General features: G+C 45.1%; 1 protein-coding gene across 1 annotated transcript in view; it reads left to right on the top strand.

Annotated features, from left to right (window-relative positions):
• The window catches only part of wnt9a (wingless-type MMTV integration site family, member 9A), a 35,799-nt gene that overhangs the window by 5,159 nt on the left and 6,700 nt on the right, over positions 1-23,940 (top strand). Inside the window, 2 exon segments of the mRNA XM_023815760.2 lie at positions 19,491-19,750; positions 20,083-20,345. Of these exon segments, the coding sequence (XP_023671528.1) occupies positions 19,491-19,750; positions 20,083-20,345 (523 nt within the window).

The raw sequence follows: 23,940 nt of genomic DNA, 5'->3' as shown, positions 1-23,940 counted from the left end.
TTTACATGGAAAAATTAACATAAATTCAGGCTCATAATTTGTCAGAACTGCTGAATAATTATTTAATTAGTGCACTAAACAAGGTAGATAAAATCGGGTTAAGGGTCAGTGTGCGTTGTGCAGGATGGTCCCCGTAGGCGGACTCTCTGCCCGTCTGCCCTTTGTCCCAGCATGAATGCTGGGAATTTCCCATTGCTTCAGCCAGTGACATGGTCAGCCTGCCTGTATTCTTTGACAGCTTGGCTAGCTTTGCACTATTTGATCTACTTGGTCGTTTGGGCGTCGTTGAGTCCCATGATGCAGTAATGTTGGGTAGCTAGTGTTGCATCCTTGTCTAAGGGCAGTGTTTTGAAATGCCAGCCTAATGCGTTGGTTTCCTGGTTACGGTTACAATATGCTGCCCTTAGCTAACCCCCTTTCCTTGGGCAACTATACTCATTCAATGGTATTAATGTTCTACTCCGCTAATGGACCCTACAAAACCCTAACCCTATTTCCACCTAGATTTGATTCAAAATTTTAATGCCACAGGTCATCTTTAGGACATTATTTATTTAAGTATAGAAACACCCCACAGCGCAAAATGGGTTGAAAAATTGAGTGTTTTATGGAGCATGGAACTTTCACATTAGCTTTTATGACAAGTTGTCTTAGTCATAATAACAGTACATCACATTTATTCAGACCTTAACATATTTCAACCCGGTCCAGTCTTCAGAAGTATCATTAGAAGAAGCTTAGCCTGAAATGATGATCTGGTTTAGGGTATTTAGGAAATGGTCTTCTGACAAACCTCAAAATGTACACTAATACCAGGGAGTGGCATGTAACTTAAGTCAATTGCACGGTTTCATTGCAGTTGGGAATGTCTTTAAAATGCATTTGGCTCACTAACATCCGATGGTTTTTATCGTTCGGGTATCATCCCCTGCCAAGGAGACCACATTTCGGAAATATTGGCTTTTTGAAGAGGAGGGTTCCAATCAAACACGGCCAATCGTCTGTGCACGTCATGGATGACTAATTCTCAGATATGAAGGAGAAAAGCTTTGAGTGAGAATATAAAGATCGCCATCATAAGCGGAAGAAAGGATGAGGGCAATTTTAAGGGCCGGAAAACAAACATAGTTATAGAACTATTTGTCCTGTACCAAATATATAAATTAGTGGGACTTGCCATTAACAGTCCCAAACCACAGACTACTTTCCTCGGCTGCCTTGATGGAAGCTTGTGAAGGAGCTTTAATCACTACACCAATGGTGGGGAGACATCATTCTTACTTCTCCTAACCTCTGTTCAATGCTGGTCCACCCCTTAGAGAGGGCGCCAACACAGCAAGCGCCTTTCAATCTTCATGCTCCTCGACGCCTCTAGAAGACACCAGTAGGAGGCTTGGATGGGGTGGTAGTGCCAGTGTTCCCAGTTAGGAATGGGCTGTCTTTAGGAATGTCTTATAGCGCAAAACGACCAAGTTGCCTTATAGAGCATGGTGGCCCCATGCGACGGAGGGTATGTTTCACAAAAGAACCAAGGTAGTACTTTGAAAGCCTGGCACGAAAATTATACTTCATCTGAAATTCTGTCAAAAGGGGATTAAACACTCAACAGCACATCGGGGCTTTCGGCCAAACTCCTATACCCCAGAGAGTGAAATTTTAATCAGAGAAACAAGGAGGATTCTCCTTCAGCCAAAGCCTGTATGTTTGCCTAATTCACTTGTACATCTCTAGCTTGGTAGTGCATGCCCTTCTGAATGCCTGCAGTAGGGTGCGTCTGCGTTTGCACGCTTGTGCCGCGCAGCATTCCTCTGCTCCTGACAGATGAGGTAAGATGAACAACCCCCCCCTCCATATTGTACATGAATGGGCTGTATTGGTATGAAAATGGTGGCCTTGCTTGACACTGTTAGACAGCTCCGAGAGGGAGCATGACGAGATAGCGTGATGGTCTGAGGGTGGATGGCCTGACAGAGGGGGACACAAACAGCATGCTGTCATGTTCCATTCTCACAAGGCTCAGAGACATTAGCCTGCCTGTTTCCATTCCGGAGAGCTGTGCTGTACGGCTGCTTCCGTTTGGCTTCATGCTATAGGCTAATACAGGTTAGCCCAGGAGACTGAAGACAATTGTTTAGGAGTTTGATATCTGCATGCGGAATCTGCTTGTACACATAATCAAAAGGTCAATATCCCTTTATATAGGAAGTTTCCTTCTAATGCTGCTTGTTGACGTCTCACAGGGATGTAACGATTACGTCACGTGAACTTTGACCCTGGTCGTCTAATGTTCTTGTAGAAGGGCACCTCTTTAGTGGATGATCCCTTACGGTCAACGGTAATGGTTATGGTGATGTCACCATCAGTGTCAGGGCCCAGGTATTCAGAAGTGGGGGCCTGTTTCTTCACAGCACCAGAGGATGAAAGATGTATCCTCCTTCCCACTTTATCAGCCCACAACCTTAGCATGCAGAAGTGATTTGCAAGCTGGAAAGGTACAGATGTCTTACAGCTTGGGTTTTCAGACAAGCAGGAATGATGATGACTGGACGGTAAATTATATGACTGGACTTGTTTTTACTTGCTGTCTCACTGATTTTCAGTGCTGGTACTGTGACTTATTATGAATTGTGAGGTCATAAAACACAGTAAAAGAACTCAGGAATAATGACCAGAGAAGCAAAATATGTCTTCTGTTGGATTACTTTTTTGCATCGTCGCCAGTTTGTGTGCCGGGACGACTGGTGACACAGAACGAAACTGCAGAGGTCATATGACCACTGAGTGACGGAGCCCTTGCGCTGGGCACATGATAGTCTCAGAGGGCCCAGAAACGTTCCACCTCTTATCCACACTCCAGGCCCATCACTACATTACATTTTATTTATTTAGTGGACACTTATATCCATTTTTTTTGAGCTGGGGCAGCTAGTCCCTGAGTTAGAGGCTTTGCTCACGGACCCACCAGTGAAATCCATTTAAAGTCATTCTTATATAGCGCCTTTCACAGCGTTCAGGCCAACATGCTTTACGTGAGTGTGCATGTCAGACATTCGTGCATCATTTGTACAGACATCACTCTTCCGATACTGGGGTATTAACCAGTAACCCATGGAGTCACACACTGCTACCTCCGAAAGATCTGATGGGCATCGTGCATGGATGATGTGGGATTAGTGCACATGTTCCTGTTGACGTGCTTCCCCAAGCCTCCGGGGACTTGAATCGGGGAAGACGGCCCTCTAGGGATAACAGAATCTGTGATGACGATGCCCTTGGTCACATCCTGTATGGATTCCCTGTAGCCTTTTACCCCCTGGAAATTCGGTGCAAATGAGTTTCCCCAAAAGCTGTCTGTGTGTCACTTCCTTGTCATTCTCCCCCGGGACAGATTGTGTTGCTCAATTGTGGGATTTGTGTTTGGTGGGGAGGGGAGGTGGGTGAGAACAGTTTGAACTCGGCACAGATGATTCCACATAATGTAAAGCAGCACTAGTGATGTGAGAGGAATGATGAGGCATTGAGCTAATGGGCTAGCAGTTACCAAAGAGGGTCACTATGAGTTTCACGGTAAGTGACATTGTGAGAGCTCACAGAGGGTACAATGCAGTTGGCCTGAAATTACCCTCATTAGACATCAGGCACGAGATGGTCTGTGACTATTACAAATGAAACTGCATCTGACTGGATCATGATCTGGACTGAAGGAGAACCGTGGATTCTTAAGCTTGGTGCACTGGAGCAAAACGAACAGCAAGAACTTTATAGCGCTGGCGTTCCCATCCCTAATGAGGAAGGGAAAAAGAGCAGACGATCTCCACGGAGCAGGCTAGAGTTTGCCTAGAAAATAGTGACACACCAGACTTGATCTCAGCAGAGAAGTCTAGAGTTCGCTTAGGAAATATGTTTTTTTTTCCCTCTGTAGAACGTTTCAGGCTTATGAGGGAAACACCTCAGATGGCATTTCGAACTCAAATGGCGTCTGTGTTTTTTTTTAGTTGTTTCTCTTCTCAGGGCAACGCTGCTTCTTATACGTGGAGGTCACCTATCACGGCACATTCCAAGATAAAAGGCCTTTTTAATTATGGAAATATATTTATCTTTTAGCCTGGGCAGTGGTGGCTTGATGGTTAGGGTAGCGCACTTGTAATTGCAGGTTCGAATCCCCCCCCCCCCCCCCAGCAAGGCACCACTGAGGTACCCTGAGCAAGGTACCGTCCCCAAGCACTGCTCCCTGGGCGCTGAATTAGCTGCCCCCTGCTATGTCACGAAAGTCACATATGGGTCAAATGCAGAGGTCACATTTCGTTGTTGCGCACTGTGTGCTGTGGTGTGTTGACAATGATCACTTAATTCTAATTCTAAATTATGGACATGCTATTTCATCCTGTAGGCACAACACTGCATTTTACCCCTAACCCTACACATCTCTGTCGTCTGAGATTTCACGTTTTCGATCACAGTCATTTTGGTCACTTTGTTCATTCTAGTTATGTTTTTAACCAGGTACTCACGATTTCGTACATTTTTTTGTATCAAGTTGGGTTTGAAGTCTTATGCTTACCTGCAACCATAGCGTAAAATTAAACATGGCTGTAAATATATTTCGGAGATGCGACTGGCCAGTTGTCAGTTCTTGTTGGAAAGCGAGATTTTCGAGGATAAGGATTTCCGAATGGCTGTAGACACGTAGAAAAACGCACACGACCATATACTTTGGTCATAGGAAATTTAGAAATGCATTTTGTTTTTGAATCTCATGCAGGTGGACCACCCTATTTTGTTGAGGTAGTAGGTTTACATTTTCAGGTTTTGGACTAGAGTGGTCAGGACATGTTTTTAACAGTGAGCCTGGTTTTCTGGTTTCGTTGGATGGTTTGTTAGGCTTGGACTTGAGCGCTCAGTCGACACCCTTCTCAGTTTCGGCGCTTGGACACAATGTAGTATCACACAGTCTTTGAAGGCACAGTTTCATAATCTGTTCCATACTTTTAGGCTATTGAAAAAAGTTTTATCGCCTCCTGTTATCGCAGCTTTCGAGGTGACGTGAAACAGATGGCCCATTTTCAGTCCTGGTTCTGAGCCCACGGGCCTGAAGCTACAATGAAGATGTAACCTGGAGAATTTCTAGAGACAAACACTGTTATTCGAAATTAATCACTTCTGCCAGAGTGGACTCTCTTGCTTCAGGTTTTCAGGATTTATGGGTTTAGTTCTGGTCGCAGGCCTTATTTCTGTGGTTTTCATCCATACAAGTCCAGTCCAATGACAGGAATTTCATGTGCATTGGGATTCGGAAAGTATGTGTGCATGTAAGGGCCTTTCAGTGGAGTCAGATTTTGAGTTAATGTAATTTAAAGTGGGCTAGCATCTACTGAAAATGGCTAGAGGGATGTGCTGCCCAGGGTGTTCCTCTGATTTGTGCCCTGTGCAGCCTGGAATAGGTTCTAGGTCCTCTTGGTGGTCCTGACCAGGATAATTGCTTAGAAGATGGATAGACGGAGAGTCCAGTAAGCTGTTTTTTATATGTAAATGCACAAGGGTTTGGCAATGATGTGGGACTGAGGCTGTTTCTTGTGTGTCATTCAGAGCTCTGCTGGGTTAGTCTCAGTATTGGTAATAATCTTGGAAATAAACATGCAAACTCTGAGCCGTGGCTGCGGTCCAGGAGCACAGTCACATAAACAAACTCATGAGCTATAACAATGGCTTTATTGGGCCATTGTGGTAAGGGAGGGGGGGGGGGTATGGGTAGTTGATCCTCCGCTCACTTTCGGGTCCCAAGCCTGAACATCTGGAGCATTTGGTTTTAGCTAAGGCTAAAAAAATGGGCAGATTGGCTGGCAGGCACAGCGACCGGAAGGAAAAGCCTAGAGTGCCAGCCGCCACTGGAGGAAGGGATGTTGCTCAAAGTGTTGGTTTACTCGTTTGAAAGCTGTTAAATTTTAAGTTTTAAGACACCTGCCAGAGTAACCATCAAAAACAATGTAAAAGCAACACGTTCCGAATTACCGCTGAACACCGACTTCTTTATTTACTAGGGCATTACCAATAACCTAAAGCTAACAGCTCAAAGAGTGAGACCCTTGAAGGCCTTTGTGGCTCTGCAGTATCTGAAGCCGTGCTGCTATTTTCTTGCTGTCGATTGGCTGAGGGGAAAAAAAAAGGAACCAATTACGATGACCCCACTTGGAGGTGTCGGTTTCCTGCGCTGCCTCGACGCCTCCGAATTGCCGGTGCCTCCGGGCCCTGGAGGCACGGAACTGTGCTCTCGGGGCCACCTAGACAGCTGCACCCACCGCCGTGCCAGGTCACGTGACAGGAGGGGAGAGACGTAGTCTCTGGCAGCCCCTCCGTCCGGCCTGAGGTGGGCGCCGGGCACGGCCGGGGGCCTCAGGGGGTTACGGAGACCGCAAAGAAAGGGCAAGGCGCCCACAAGCGGGCAGGAGACACCTGCAGCAGGGGGGCTTTCAAGAACCCCTACCTCGTCTGTCAGCTGTTTCATAACCCCTTCATACCGTTTAACCACTTTATCATATACAAATGGACTGGGTCACTCTTCATTTCGATGACTCCTCCAAGGTCTCAGGTTGACGTTCAAGACTGACTGCCGTAGACTGGGGTTGAAAAACAGTAGTAAAAAAGAAAAAAAAAATCCTGCTTTGCGCAGGCAATTCAAAATTTACCGACTTCCAACAAATTTTAAGCAACAGTTAGCTCAGTTCTTTTCCGGCACGGTCCAGACCGTAGTGAGGTTATGTTCCTGTACCTTCATCCTTAGGCCAAAGCAATACTTTAATTTCCTCCAATGGCAAGTATTGGAGGTTAGTCACCCATGTAGGTGGAAGTCCAAAGGGAACGCCTGGCTGAGGTAGGAACCTTAAGTTTAGTGTCACTGTTGTCATCAGGACCTCTAAAGTTAGGGACGGGGCCTCAGGAATAGGCCAGAGCCTTTTACTGGACCACAGATGGGAAGAGAAGTTGGTTTTTTTGGTTGTATATTAGTGTATATTGTTACCTTGCTGTTGCTTAAGCTAAAATGGCTGTTTATTAGCGGATCTCGCTAGGGTTTTCCAGGGTCACTCCATTACATCTGCTCTCTATTAGCCCCCCCTTTCTCTTTGTCGCTCTGGGTCATTCACACCCCAGTCCCTTAGTCGGCACCATGTGGGACGATGCGTGCACAGCCCGCTCTCCTGTTTTCCCGCCTTGTTTCCCTTTTTCATTATAATTCCTCAATAAAAACGATGTCTTTGGCCATGGGGCCGTGACTCACACAGAAGCTGGCTCTACTTCTAAGTCCTTTTTTCCTTGTCAGAAAATAATCATTTTTCATTAATGAGAAGGGCCACTCCGATCTTGGCAAGGGCAGGATAGATGTAATTGCCAGTGTCCATGTTGTCACTGGCAATTTAGGGCAAGGAAATTAAATACGGTATGTCAAATACGAGCAGGAGTTAGAGAGACTGGTTCAGGATCCTTCATTTGTTGAAGGCCTAGAGGACATGAACATTGGCTAAGTAAATTTTTTCTGTGGTTCTTCTACCTACTGCCTACCGTACTCTTTGCCCGAGGTCAAGAGGATTTTACTTTCAAGGGTTTTGGTGTGAATGGGTTCCCTGAATTTTGGTTGCATGTTTTTATGGTTAACGTTAATGTTTTTGATTCAGTGCCTGATTCGTGTTCTTTTTTGAGAAAGAGGCACCAGAGAACAACGAGGCTCTGGATGGGAGTTGACACAGACAGAGAACTTCAGGAACCACATAATGAGTTTTCATCCGCATAAACTAGCCATATTTTTTTTTCGTTTCCTAGACAATGGTGATTTTATTGGACAAGATTCTCAGATGGCACACAACATTGTGTCTTAGATGAACAAGTTCCTCCTGGTTCTTGAATTAGCCTGTTTCCCCTACAGTGTTAGCTTGTGTTGATATTGGTGTTGCATGTGAGTCTACATCTGTTATGATATGATTTATGTCTGATTTTCAAGTTCAAGTAATATCACAGCATACCTTAAGGTTCTGGGGTCAAATTTGAGGCTGGAAGCCCACCTACCCACACAGGAAGTGGTAAGTGGGTCAAGACATTCCAGACAGCACACTGCTCCAAGGCTCGCAGTTCGGCCTGCCCATTCTCTCATAGGTAATACAGCTGCAGTCCCATGAGTACTAGCAGGCTTGCAGTGATCTGTGAGGTGGGGGCAGGGTGGGGTTCTGCGGTTTAGAATCACTGTTATTCTTTCTCAGCTCATGCTATGGAAGGGTGGGGGGAGTCTAGCCACATTTGTGGAGCTGCTGCAGTGAGAAAGGGGGGTATTGGGTACATCAAGCACAGCTCCGGACGAGTCTAATAGTAGCCATGGAAGGCGGCTGCGGGGATCGACGTCTGCCGGCCTGGTCTGTTTAATCGCTGTCCTGTGTGAAGCCCAAGCTTGCTGCTCCTCCCATTTCCGAGCCTAATTCTGAGCCGAAGCTTCTTCATGAACTTCCAAAGTACCCCCATAAGTTTGCGGTCAAGGAACTTCATAATAATGTCAGCATATAGCATAGCCCATTTGCATGGTTGGCAAGAACAATGGCTATGTTTGTTCTTGCTGGTCTTTGGGTGGTAGCTAGTCCAGGATAGGGAACTCAATTGTGCCTCTGTTCCCCCCCCCCCCATCCCCTTTAACAGTAGAGCACAAGAGTATTTGGCTCACCTCATAATATCACTGTCAATCACAGCTAATCCCGCTCCATGCAGCTGCCGGGAGGACCAGGCAGGTCAAGGCGTACGTGGCGAGGCACCGCTGTTCTTGGACGCATAGACTTCAGGCGCCGCTCTTGAGTGACATAAGGAGTTAGGGCTCACGGGCTAAATGTAGCTTATGTAGTTTATGTATGTGACGTTTCATTTGTGTCCAGTCCCTGGACTTGTCACCTGAGCATTAATAGCCGTAATCGACTGTTGGGGCACGGCGTCACTAGGCCCGGCACCGCAGGGGGGGCAACTAGGGAAGTTGTCATGGGTCTAGGCCTTGGGGGGGAAGGGGGGGGGCAGAAGGAGAAAAGGGTTCAAGTGGGATTGGTTGCACATCATGGGGGCCTGCTAGAAGTTTTTTTTGTCCCGAGGCCCTGGAATTTTGCGTAGCGGGGCCGGGCGTCATTTTGCGGCATAAAAATCTTACTGCAAAACTTTGTTCTCATCTTCCAGCTGATGTTCACTTAGCATATCTTATAGGTGCAGGGTAAATTAATACTGAAAACAGATACTCTGCAACAGTATTTTTACAATATCGCAAATATAAACTGAAATACTGTTTTGTCTCCTTGGGAGTCTGACCTGGCACAGTGTTTGTCAGGGCTCAGTTGGGACGTTAGATGAGAGGATCCGAATTCTGGTCGTGATGAGCAGCTGAATCAGCAGTGGTCACTGACTCTCAGACTTACACTACAGGCCTTGCTTGCGAACACCTAGGCAACAGGGATCGTGCATATAAATAAACGATTGCGTCTCACCGAACATTAATTTTGAGGCCGCTCAAGACATGATGAATTGGTTTTCCTTTGCACCTGCTATGGAAAAAAAACAGTGATAACGAACTCACGCATGAGAGCGTGTGCATGTATACATAAAATACAAAAGCAAGCTTCGAGACCGGCATTACGTGTTGACATTCTCCTTAAGCTACACAACAAGTTAAACTCTCTCGTGCATTACGCAGCAGATGAAAGACAGGTAGGACTCAAGATCGGTCATTTGCCACAGCGTTAAATCGCGCTGGGAGCTCAGGGCTTTAAAAATGCACCTGGTGAGAGCAAAGCTATACAAACAGCTGTGAGAATATCACCTCGCTTAAAGACATTACGGGGACTTAATAATATCTTGCACCTGTTTGCATCATGTTCCCCGCATGTCACTGTGCCAACTAAACAAAACAAAACAGATCAGGAAAAATAATAACATGCATGCAGAATGAAAGGTTCCCTATGAACGATTATTTCAGAGGTGTTGGCATTGAAGGGTTTTCTTGCCATGGCCTGCGTGCGCTGGAGTATGCGCGCACGGCAAAAGAAATTAACTAAAGTGTCTTGAAGCATTGTGTATCGAAATCGGGGTGTTACTGTAACTAGCAAATGCTCTATGGATTACAGGTAGGAGCTAATAATATGGATTTATTAGTGTGCTAGACAGTCGTCAATCGTTGTGGTGAGGCCGGTGCACTAGCCAGACTCCTGCGGTTGATGAGATTTTGGAGGAGGCCAGTTCAAGGTCTCCCTCCAGCCCTCTTCCCCAGTAAGAGTTCAGTTGCTCCTGACATGTGGTTTTGTGCGCTCAGCTGTCAGACTATATTTGCCTTGGCATTTCAGATGCTGGAGTATGACACCATTGCATGTAATGGCCATTTTACTGTTGGGGATAATCCCACATTTTGATTGACTCAAGGGCAGCTATCCTGTAGCGTATTGTACCCCACGGTCTCGGGCTCTTGTGCAATCGTCGCCTTCCTAGACTTGCTGACTGTCCATTATCTCATCTTGTCCATCTCCATTTCGTTTCAGTTTTCTGCCCTAAAAATAACCCCCTACACCATCGAGCATCCACTTCACCTTCTATGATGACACCGGGAGCCTTAACGCGAGCGATGCCGTCATTGTTACTTACACGCATAAATGTGTCACTAACCGACACGTGCTGCCATATTTCCAGACACGTTGGATATATTTAATGGTTTGCTGAAGTTAATCACTTGTTCCTCTCAACATACTGTCAAAATGATTACCCCCCATTAAAGACAAGACAAACAGATGGTAGGGTAATACACAGTCGATGCTCTCCTTTCGAGGATGACGGATTTCATTTGCCATTGTGCAAGTGGATTACACAAGTACAATGAAATTCTGTAGCTGGATCTGAAATGACATAATATAAATACACGTAAAGGTAATACTAAAAGTACGTATGTAACAACCCAGGAGGAGGAGAGAGGTAAGGAGGGCACCGATTACAGCACGTTGCCAACCCACCACACGAGGAACCACCTCAGGGATGAGAACCTGAGTGCAGCCATGGAGTGGGTGAGACCTCAGCACCACAACAGTGTGACTTTTTGCAGTAACTGGAGTGTCAGTCCTGCTTCCAACCCCCAAACTTTCCCTGTAAGTTGGAGAACCTACTCAACCTACAAAACCTAGCATAAATTGTGGGAATTCAGTAATATTAAACATTTACCTTTAAATATTTATCAGACATTTTTTTCCAAAGCAAGACACAAGTCAGGCATAAAGTACGCTGCAAACATACATGCTGTCGAGGGCCAGTGAAGGCCCAGGAACACGTGTGAACAGCATTGGGGAAGGAGGTACACAATACCTACTAAAAAGAAAAGAACCTAATAATGACCAGAAGTGCAACATAAGAACATTCAGGGAACGCAAAGAGGAATTTATTAACAAGCCTTCGTTAAGAAAATTGCACGTTCCTTAGCAAAACTACCATTGTTATAATGAGCTGTTTAGAAAAATCATCAGTCAACATAGATGTGAATGGGGTGGATGTGGGCAAAAGGTTTCCCATAGATTCTTCGATACAGCTCATAGCTATCCATGAAAATACATCGGGGGAGGGCCTTTAGGTTGGAATGTGGTTATAATTAAATAAAACATTCAACTGTAAAAACACAGAACACAAAGCGTTGGCTAAGCACACAAGGAGAGGTGCGCATGACGAGTGACGACAAGAACCGGCATTAACGTGTAAGACGGCATGACGGTAAACACGATATCGAGCTCCCCCGCTCTCTTTCTTCATCTCTTTCGCTGCACATTTTTACACACAGCTAGAGGTTTTGCTGGATTTTTTTTTCTGCTTAATAATCAACAATCTCGCCCCCCCCCCCCCCCCCTTCCTCTTCCCGAGGTCTCACTTTTGATATTAGCTTTGCGCTAATTTTAAATGCTAACCAGCCTGGTTTATTCAGACCATTTATGTTTCTCATCCCTACACCCACTCATTTGACCTCTCACCATACTCCATGGTTGCTTTCAACATTCGGGTTGTAAACACAGTGACTCAGCACACTTTTTAAAATATGTTTTATGGCTAAGCATGCGGCCCATTTCTTTAACGGGCAGGCCAACAGAACCCCTGCCGTCGTCTCGAACAGCCACACACCCACACGTGCTAACTCCCAACGGCGTCTGACGGCTGTCACTCTAACTGGGCGGGCGGGCGGACTTGTGTGGCCAACGGAGGGAAGTGTAATTGCTTAATGAACGTGGCATAACTGCTGCCACATGGTCTCTGGGCCGAACCACGCTCTGTCAATTAAAAGGCTACTTCACTTGTGGCAGGTATATAGCTGCAGGCACAGACCCAGGATTCAGTGAAAACTCCTGCAAACCCCTGGCCTTCGCTATTTGGTGCAGGATGTCGAAACAGTGGGAGGAATTGCTCGGTTGGGCCTCAAACACAAGAGGAGAATATCATAAGGACAGATTTAGTGAGTGGTAGTAGAAATCATAACATGAATGGCCGTCATTTAGGGTAAAAAATGTAGTGCAAATAAGTGGTCTCAGACATAAGAAGGCCTATTCAAAAGCCTTGCCATTTTTAGGGATGTATGCCTGGCGCATTTTTGTAAGATTTCCAACTAGGGTTGACACCCGTCCCTTATAATATACGACTGTCATTATTTCGGACCCCTTTCTGTAGGTGCCAGTACTTTCAAATTAAGAAACCTGTAATGATAAGACGATATATACTGATATTCACATGATGTAGTACTAATGGATTGGACACAAAGATGCTCTATTATATAGGCAGCCTGTTTAGTCCCATGAAACTTTCCTATTGGCTGTGACACTTCGATTGCTTTCCATGTTCTGAGGAGGAGAGCTTGGACGAATTAAAAAACGATACCCTAAACTTTTGGTTTATATTAGACTTCCCGATCCCAAATGCCATTTCTGACGAGTCTCGCATAAACGCACAATAAAGTCCAGACTTTCCTCACCGTGGTCCAGGAATTCTGTTCAAATAACATGTCTAAGAACAGCAGATGTCTGCAGTTGCTGCAAAAGCCCTGTGATTACTTGGCCAGGCCAGCTGCAAACTGGCATGTGCGTTGGGAAGCCTTGTCCTGCTCTTTCTAGAGTAACAATTAAGAGTCTCTACATCCTCAAGGCTCTCCCTGTATTTTAAGTGACAGAAATACTGGAATTCCCCCCCCCCGGGACAAAAAATACAGTCACTACAAACTAACATCTTAAAAGTCACTGTGATTTACGTAAATATATTTAGAAACTTTAATGAGAGGATTGTTTAAATTAGATTTGGATTTTGTACAAAAATATTGAGAATCTTGTCTGTGATTTTAAGTCTCATCTTTTGGCAAAGGTTGGATGCTAAGATCCTGGATGCTAAGATCCTGGATGCTAAGATCCTGGATGCTAAGATCCTGGATGCTAAGATCCTGGATGCTAAGATCCTGGATGCTAAGATCCTGGATGCTAAGGCTAATAACATTTTATTCCCCCTCTTTCCGAGGATCTCAAGATGGGCATTAATCAAGCAGGCGAGTCTCGTGTGTGTGGTGGACTTCAGTAATTCAGTTTGTGTTATCTAACCTTCCCAAGTACTTAAACAAGTCCTTGTTGCTGTATTACATTTGTGGCTTAGGGAACTAAACACACACACACACACACACAGAGGGAGAGAGAGAGAGATTAGGTATCTATATGTCTTTGAGGCGACTCTCCATTAATTTCTATGGGCATAACCCTAATCCCAACAATGACAACCTGAACCCCTACCCAGCCCTAACCTTATCCATAAGTAACCAAACAAAATACAAGACTTTTAGCATTCTTGGTTTTTTGATTGCATTCAAAAAACTCAATTTTTACAAAATTGAGTTTCCCCTAGTGGGGAATGAAAAGATTGTCTTCCACAAGGTCAAAATAATTGTGGGGACACTTTGTCCCCACAGTGTGGGGACATTGTGGAGACGTGTGGTCCCCACAGTGTGATATATACTTAACCCACCCACACACACACACACACAATGCTGATGACTCAAGTGAAAAAGTTGTCCAAGAAACATTTTTTCTATGTTTGATTTCACAAAAAAACAAAAACAGCCGTGCAGACACGGAACATTCTATAGATGCTTTAAGGCCCGTGTGCTGTACATAGGAATTGATTCAGAGCAGTGCAAACGAGAGGCAGTTGGCATGCTGGTCCATTGAAATAATCAAGCAATGCCTGTGGAAACAATGCATGGTATGAGGTAGACTGGGTGGACATGGGCCTGCGTGTACCTGCATGAGAGGCAGCGGAAAGGCTGTGTTTCAGTCAGCTGGAAGCAAACCATTCAAATGATCACATGACCCTTCAAGGTCATTCCAGATATTTAATGGGATAAAGTAGTTGAGGGGAATGTGAAGAACGGAAAGGTGTCTGAATCAGTGCCGTGGGTGTTTCTGACGAGCAAATACTATGGGGATTCCAATAAAATACACCTCTAAACTGTTCCTGTAAGAAAAAGGGTTAGAATCTTTTTTTTGTGTGTTGCTCATCTTTATTATCCGGATAAAAAAAAAATCCAATATGTGTAAAGAACAATATTTGTACTCAAAATGCAGAAGCAGAAACTGGGACAAAAGCTTAGCAGTGGGGCACCAGAGAATAGACCCACAAATGCCCCCCCCCCCCCCCCCCACTGCCCCCCCAGGGCACTGCTGGTCATGTGTCAATCATCCTGGAAAGGTTTTATTCATTGGCTAAAATCTGTGAGAAAATGTACGTAGTAACCTAAGTCCTAAGAATTTGGAAAGTCCTTAAAGTCATTTGCAGGATGCCCGTTGGCTAGATGTTTCATTGTAACGACTAGAAGTGAGCTCATAAATTTTAAATTTAATAAATGATGTGTTATAAATATAAATCACTGTGTAGACAGGGTAACCTTATAAGGTCGACAGAAACCTAAGAATACATGATGCGCATGTTCATTATTCGGCATTACCAGAGAAAACGGGTTGTGTTGTCAGGGAATTCAACCTCATCATGTCAAACAGTAATATCAGGAGGGGCGTATGACTGGTGGAACTTGTCAAATGTTTGGATATTGAAGTAAGGTAATCAGACATGCCTGAATGTGTCGCGTTTGAGTTTAAAGAGTTCATTGTTTGAAGTAGTATCTTTAACTTTTAATTGCAAGCGTACTAATGATTAATATTTGCATCCAAATGGTGGGAGATTTGCATAAAGAAATAGCTGTTACCTCAGCCCCCAGGCCGGAGGCCCTGCTGCATCCAGGTCTGATTCTTTCAGTCCCATTAAAGACGTTTAAGGCCCTCAGATCGAAACCGTTCTTAGTTGCAGGCTAAAAATATTCAGTTGTGTATAGGTCAGTCCGAGCTGGCCGGGGATTAGTGTGGTGACTCGACTGTGGTTTGGCTCTGGTGCCACAATGTCCTTTTTGTTCCGGGGAGACGGAAGTCACGCATGCTCTCGTTAGGGGTGACATTTTCTGCTGGGCTTGTTTCGGACAACTGGGGGGGCAGCACTGTGGGAAAGCAGCCATTCATTCAGCGACGCTTCTGAGAAGGTGATTCGTCGTTTCAGACGGCTAATGAGGAGTCACATGTAAGCCGGGAACCTGATGACTCACTGTTAGGGGATTGGACAAAAGCATGTACGAATCTATTTTCAACACACACACACCAGATTACCTGTCACGCTGGTGGGAAATCTTGGAATAGCATGTGAAAGCAGAGCAACCCTTCGCCAATCCAATTCCCAGATACCTCAACGGATTAGATGGCACCAATTGGTTTAGTGCTGTTATTTTAGCTTTGGTTTTCCATTGTTATCTGAATTAAGGGCCTGTATTCACATGCAGGAACATGGATGGATTCCCGTGTGTGTTTGTATATGAGGGCACTTGACCTCAGTGAAACCGACATAATCCCTCAGGCAAAGGACTGGAGGCTGAGTGATCCACCATTGAGCTGGGCGCTTTACCTCGGGCTGTTTTGGTACGGGAACAGCTGTGAGTCTGACTGATGGATCGATATTAAGCAGCATGTGCTTAGCTGCCCGCGATTAGGCTGGGCAAACGGGTAATCCGGAGGCATGTGATAATGCATTGACACCACCGCATTCCAGGTCATCACTGTAGTGACTGACACCAAATAAACACAGGCGGGCCCAGTATTAAACTATCTCAGCTACTTATTGTCCTGCACTGCAGACTCACTACCCTACACTGATGACGCGTAGCAGCGACGCTAAGATGAGTCTGGCAATTCGTGTCACAGACCTCTTCAGAACAGGAAGCATGTACCTACTATTTAGTTAGTAGCTTCTGTCAGGTGGTTGGTGCGAGGTTACTTCCAAGCCTGGGAGAACCACGGAGAGCATTTAAAAGCCTTTTTTGCAGCTGGCTCTAATTTAGGTGCCAGATGTGTGACTGAGCTTAATCAATCACACTCAATACTTATTGTCTTAAGGGCTTTAAAAGAACAAAAGATTAAATAAACCTATTTAACTCCGTACCAGCCCAGAAACACGTAGAGTAAATCTTTCTAATGAGAAATAATTTTCTTATTGTAATTTTTAATTGACGCGGCATTAGGTTAGCTCACCAATGAAAATACCGTCAAAACAAAGTAAGGAAAGCATTGAGCAATGGTGCAGGAGAGACGGTCATCACTCATCCTGCCAGTTTCCTCAAAGACACACTGGCAGAAGAAGGCATGATGATGATGAGAGCTGCTTTGGTGCAGGGATGTCCAAGCCTGTGGTTTAGTGACAGATCAGCTACATACATAGGTAGGCAAATAGGTAGGAAGGTAGGCAGGTAGATATATCTATCTTCTCAAGCACGGGGGCCGGTTCCTTCACTTGACAGAGCCCGTTTGGCAAGCAGAATGGTCGTCAAGACGCAGCTTGCTGGGTTTTCGCTGGGAAATTCAGTGGCGAGTTTTCAAATGAGCACGGAAAGGCAAACAAGAACTTAAGAGCGCAGGGTTTCTGAATCTCTATCCTGAAGGCAAAATTCCTGAAAAAGGCAGGTCACATCTGTTATTTTAAACTTCTTTAGATTCCCTCTACCCTACATGACAGTACAAACAGATGACATAGTAAATAACAGGAGCTCAGCATCTCGCTGATGCAAACACCTGAAACATGACACAAGCATGATATCACGATATGATATTTATGGGACAGGCTTTGTTACGTGTGTCTTTTATGCACTTTACTTTCAATTCCGCGTTTCTCCAATTGAATAACAATTCATATTATTCACAGTGAAATCAAGTTGCAGTTGAAAAAAGCAAATTTACAAAACTCACTCCATTAGTTGTTGGTATTGAGATGACACTGCCAGTTACCTAAAGTCAGGCCGTTGCATGTGTCATATATGGAAACCAAATCTCACTCAGTAATGCAACATAGACCTTTCATTAAATTTCCTAAACCCACTAAATCCACCCACTAGATCTGCCCGAATACATACCCTGTGGACTGAAGTGCGTTTTCAAAATTTGTTTTCTAGGGTGAAATAAAGACATATTAAAGGTTTATTTATGCATTTATTTATATATATTTATTGAGCCTTTATTGAGCCAGCTGAGTTCGTGGAGAGTACATTCCCGTTTAAGATGAAACAAACGCTCCGTGAACCTTAAAATACTGAAGCGTCTAACGATGGCAGCTAGCAGTCAGCATACCTTAATAAAAGGATCCTGTTTAGTGATTATGTGCAGATACATTGTTTGCTATGTTTAGTTGTCAAACCTGTCATTCTCCTGTAGTCTGTGAGCTTTGAAAACGGTTTGTTAGATCTATCTGAATGCAGTAATCGTGCTTTTGTTCTGAGATTGAATGTACAACTGTCAGTTATTTGGAAAGCTTCTGTCAGGCCTTTGATGTAACACAAGCAGTCACACACCCCGTTGTCTGATAATTTAGGCACAACTATTAAACAGAAATATGCAAAATCCTTCCTTATCTTGCATGCTAAAATGATTTTATTAAAAGTAGGCAAATTGCTTATCTGTTGAAAAAACATTATGTTTTATTTCTAAGTCTGGGTTAATTAAAGGGGAATCCAAATGTTTTCTGTTACCTTCATTTACTTTTGATCAGGTATATGGTATCTTGCATTAATGCTTATGGGATGTGTGCTATTATGAATTTGGGTGTATAGGAACAGACTCACCTAGACCTACTGTACTCATTTATGAAGGAACACCCATGTCTAGTAACATTAAACGTAACTAACTTTGAAACTACATGCTTGATGTTCCATTCATCCATCCATCCATCCATCCATCTCTCCGTCCATCCATCCATCCAGGGTCATGGTATATTCAGTATATGGCTCAGCTAGGGTATGGAGAATTCCAGTCATGTTCTCAGAAGGGATGCATCTGCATCTTCCAGATTCCAGTGAGAGTTGCTGGAACAATGCAGAACAAGCTGAGACTTTTGTATGCGTAATTACTACACTGTAAAGCTGCACATCACCGGTCCTGGAAAGACCTCCCTGGCACTCTGTCTTTACACAGCCCTGGAGAAGTAAAATATACATATGAAGCTGAGTGAGCGATTAGGCCTCTAACCAACACATGGCTCCTGCATGTCTTTAGTGCTGTCACTTTAAGGCAGTGCTGTCACCTCAGGGCAGTGCTGTCACTTTAAGGCAGTGCTGTCACTTTAAGGCAGTGCTGTCACTTTGGGGCAGTGCTGTCACTTTGGGGCAGTGCTGTCACTTCAGGGCAGTGCTGTCACTTTAAGGCAGTGCTGTCACTGTAAGGCAGTGCTGTCACTTTGGGGCAGTGCTGTCACATCAGGGCAGTGCTGTCACTTCAGGGCAGTGCTGTCACTTTGGGGCACCTCCAAAGCAGACTGATGTGATGCTGACAAAGCAATGGACACGGTGCCTCTAACCTGCCACTAAAATGAAACTGTAGTTCATGTATCAAAAAGCCCACTTGCTCAGGCCGTAAAGTAAACATCAGCTTTTGCGATTAGAAGAAGCGGGACCCTCAGCAGTCCTCACTCTGCTACCTGGGGTATTGGAGTTTTCCAGCACTGCGCACATTGCATTTGCTTACTTTGCCACTTACTGGTAACCAAATCTGGCCCCTGCAAGCAGTGATTGGAAAATAAGTTTTTTTTTTATTTGTTTGCAACAGATTATCATGTACAAGTATTGATTTTTAAATGCAAGTCTGTGTGAATATTATTCATTCATTCATTCATTAATACCTTTATTCATTCATTCAGTCATTTTCCCTACCTGCTTGTCCTATGCAGGGTTGCAGCTCTATGTGGATAATAGTACCGTAACTACATTTTATTAAGCAGAACTATGTCTCCGTTGAGTGTCTTTACCAATGATGACCGTCACGTTTCCCTTTGTAGATGTATCCGCTTTGCGTAAACTGTGCCGTCTGTCGAGCTCTGAGGTTATGCCTTTCTGCGCCCCCCCCACCCAGGCTGACGGGTAATGAACCCCTGTCCTTCCTGCCGCTGAGCTCCCAGCCGGAAGACAGCATGGGCAAAGCTCACTACAAGCTGTGCGACCGTCTCAAGCTGGAGAAGAAGCAGCGCCGCATGTGCCGACGGGACCCCGGCGTGGCCGAGACCCTCATGGAGGCCATCAGCATGAGCGCCCTCGAGTGCCAGTACCAGTTCCGCTTCGAGAGGTGGAACTGCACCTTGGAGGGGCGCTATCGCACTCACCTGCTCAAAAGAGGTACAGGTGCTGAAACCCAAGCTTTGTGGTGTGGGAATCAGGGTGCAGGTGATTCTAGGTCATGGGAATTTTACTTACACAAAAATGTTCTGAACGCATAATGAAATATGATTGGCTCAGAGAGATAACCAATCAGATTGTAGAGGAGGTGAATCCAACCAATCAGATGTCTTGGTCCTGTCTCCTCTATAATCATTTTTCGTTCTGTCCTCAGAACATTTCTATGTAAGTAAGACTCCCACATGCATGGCTCAAGGATATTATTGTCTTCTGGGTAGACTGCACACTATGTTGCTAACCACCCATGACTGACACCGTTCTGCCCACACTAGGCTTTAAGGAGACGGCCTTCCTGTACGCCATCTCTTCGGCAGGCCTGACTCACGCCATGGCCAAGGCCTGCTCCGCGGGCCGCATGGAGCGCTGCACCTGTGACGAGGCGCCGGACCTGGAGAACCGCAAGGCCTGGCAGTGGGGAGGCTGTGGGGACAACCTCAAGTACAGCCACAAGTTCGTCAAGGAGTTCCTGGGCAAGAGGTCATACAAGGACCTGCGGGCCCGCGTGGACATGCAGAACACCAACGTGGGCATGAGGGTGAGCGGCCTGGGGGGGGGCTGCAGGCATGGTGCGGCCAGGCCTTCGGAGCTGGGGGGCGACGCGGTTTTGTCAATAGGAAACTGCAGACTGAAGAGCTGCTCCTCCCTAATCAATTCAGTTCCATTCATTTTTATATAGCGCCGTTCACAACAGAGATGTGCTTCTCATGGGTGTGTTTTGATACATTACATCATCATTAAGACAGAACAACGCAAGATCAGGAAATGGAAGATGAGCCTCTGCTAGAAACATAGCACAAATTTGTACACAGTGGTATATAAGGGTCTGCAGGATAGGACTTCATGTCTGGAAGGTCACTGGTTCAAATCCCAAGGCTGGCAGAGAGATTCCACCATTGCGCACTTGAGCAGGGTCCTTAACCCCTATTGCTCCAGGGACGCTGGATGCTGGGTGGCCCTTTGCTTGGACTCCCGGTCTGTGTATGTATCTCTTGCAGAGCATGATGGGATAGGCGAAAAGCTTAATTTCCCCAAGGAGATGAAGTAAAATATGACCATTCTATAGATGTGAGAAGGACGGAGAGAATTCTTGGCCTCGTCGCATAACGAGATTATATTATCAACAGATTCATAGATATTTTTTCATACTATTTTTAATTTTTATTCACTCATTTCAAAGTCGATGCATTTTAAGAGAGCTGTTCTGTGTCTTCGCATGTGTAAAATGTCTGGAGGCATGTGAGCAGACTGACTGAAGTTATTCCCCCCAAAGGGATGAGATCAATGTTTAGAAATCACTCCTGCACACTTTCTGTAGAGTTTATTTACCAAGTAAGGGGAGGTTCTGTTTTTCTTAGTAGTGCACTTCTGGAAGTGTCAGGACTCAGTGTCAGGACTCCGCATTACACACAGACCTGTTATGAGAGAGTCTATGGGATGGAGGGGGTGTGGGCGAGGGGGAATTTGGGGGTGCCACAAAAAAATAAATTGTGACGTTCAAGTCAGGTGCCCCTTGAGACTGGAACAATGGCAGGAAATATTTAACCCCTGCCAGGCTGCTGTAGCATCTTGGCCAGCTGTGTGAACTGCTGACAGGCTAACTCGTCCAGGGCGGGCCCCACCCCGCCCCTCCACCTCCCTGCCTCGTTGCCATGGCAACAGGTGGTCCGCTTGGAAACGGGCAATCGAAACCATATGTCCCAAAGTGCTCGGTGCGAGTTTTATGATTTCTGTTACGACCTACAGATTAACACTTGAAATGCTTGGACGGTGGATGGCTTTGTGCCGCATTGCCCTACTGCAGCTGAATCGGAAAGGCAGTATGACATATTCATAACTGGGCACAGAGGAAAACGCACTCTCGTTATAGACGAGAGTCTATAATGAGAGCCCCCGTAGACAAGCTTATCTATGGGGGCCGTGTGCAGAGCGGATCGAAACTTCTGTGGCTTTTTGGAGAATGTACTCATCGGAAAATGCCCAATCTGCTTCCCTAGAACTTTGTGGACGTTCATGTGTTGACTACAAACAAACATCTCTGGTCTTTAATTCATAAACAATGTATATTTTGTGTAATTTGTGTAAACAGCGTATATATATATATATATATATATATATATATATATATATATATATATATATATATATATATATATATGTCTATGATGGGTCAATCAGTTTCTCTGCCCTGAGCACATGGCCAGTAATTCACTTTAAAAACTTTCAAACACAGCACTTCTACTAGTAGTAGACATGCTGTCTTTTTAATGGTATAATTCTCTGGAGGTTTAAATAAACTGTTTTCTAATAGTGCTCTTGAAAGGATTTAATGTTCATTTCTGCAGAGCATAAATTTTGTCTTCAAATTGACTGTGAAATTCAAAAAACTTGTTAGTCGTTATTTGATTCATTCAGATTAAAATAAAAAAAAGCACAGGCACAAGCATGCACACCCCCCCCCCTCCCCTTGGGTTTGTCATTGTGTCGGTTGGGGGTTGGGGGGGTGTGGCTTGGACATGTCATCAAGAGTAATAGTCAAGGGCAAAAACATCAAGAACTAAATCTAACTGTGAATCTGGCGTTGACTGCTCCGAACTCATATTTTCTCATATCGCTGCCATTTTCATTTTAGTTTGAATGTAAATTATTGCACAGAATGTGGCCCAGATGTTATCACATGCAGGCAGTTCCCCGTAGGTCAACAACACACACATGCTCCTCCATTTGTCTTCCCTTATCCAAGCCCATCCAGAAAAAATGTTCTTATGTTAAAAGTTTACTGTGGCTTCGCTCAGATTCGATACAAGCGTGACCTTCACTTGAAAGGCTTCTCTGTTCGCAGACATGATGTGAACACAAACGGATGACCCTGGGCAAGACTTGTGATAATCTTCACGTTGAATTTTATTGATTAGCGGTTGCTTCCCCCCCCCCCCCCCCCCTCTGGGGGCTGCATCTGGCTCAGTGGGTTAAGCCTCTGTGTCTGTGATCAGAAGGTTGCCGGTTTGAGCCCAGCCTTAGCAGAATAGTCATATGTCCCTGGGCTCTTGATCGCGGCCCTTAACCCCCCCCCAGCTCTGGTTGCCCTTTAAAGTATCATTAACCATTTATACCACAGGGCAGTTTATTTATTAAGGTTAAGAGCCACAAGTCGGCAACCCGGTCCCTCGCTGGAAAAGACTTGACGAGTTTTATTTCAGCTCATCCTCAAGGCGGTTGCCAGTTAAATCATCCCCGGTGAGCTATCTGAGGTGTGGCCGTGAATAGCGGCTCGGCCGTAACCCAGCGGCTAATGAGAAGAAGCAGGAGAGACACGGCGTTCAGAAAGACGGGGGGCAGTGGGTTAGGACAGGTGCTTGTGATTAGTAGATTGTTAGTTCAAGCCCTCGAGCACAACCATTGACACCCCCCCCCCAAATGCTATCCAATCCCGCTTTCTCAATTATACATCACTTTGGATAAAAGTGTTTGCTAAATAAACACGATGGCATCATGGTGCTGGACCTCGATGCTTCTCTGCCCGGCCTTGAAAGGAGGCTGCGTTCGGTCTGAAGCCCCGCCCCCCCCGTCCCCTGCTGAGACCTGCCCTTCACCTGAACCTACCCCAAATTCTTCAGCGCAGGTGACACATTTTGGCGTACGGTCAAGGATGGACCCACGTGGTTTCAATCAGAGCCCGGCGCCCGGGACTGGGGGCCCCTTATCTACTTCACTTGTCTCGTCGTTGCCCCTCAATTTTTTTTTTTTTCCCAAGACCATCTCAAAGGGTCTTTTATTCAAAATGCTCAGTTGAAGAATATAGTGTTCCTCTTATTACTAACAGCTACGATTGGCTTTAATCAAGCTCTATTACCCTTGATAATCTTAATAATATCAGTGTCACATTCCTTCCCGTCTTCCTCTTGCCATTCTGCCTTTTTAAATTCTTGCCCAGACTTTTTTTTTGTGGTTTGTTAATTAAAGCCTGCAGTATTAAAGCGCTTATTAAATTTTTACCCTGAGCAAACATTTAATTAAGAGCCTTTATGTCCCCGAGACGTCTTATTGGTACTTGGAGCGACTGACCAGGCATCTTCAAAGACATTTCGCAATAGTCTGTCATCTGGCATTAGCGCAGCCGTTGGAAAAATGTA

The sequence above is a fragment of the Paramormyrops kingsleyae genome, chromosome 4 (assembly GCF_048594095.1).
Source record: "Paramormyrops kingsleyae isolate MSU_618 chromosome 4, PKINGS_0.4, whole genome shotgun sequence".
Taxonomy (NCBI): Eukaryota; Metazoa; Chordata; class Actinopteri; order Osteoglossiformes; family Mormyridae; genus Paramormyrops; species Paramormyrops kingsleyae.
The sequence above is the reverse complement of the archived record's forward strand: the minus strand, read 5'-3'. Positions and strand labels throughout refer to the sequence as shown.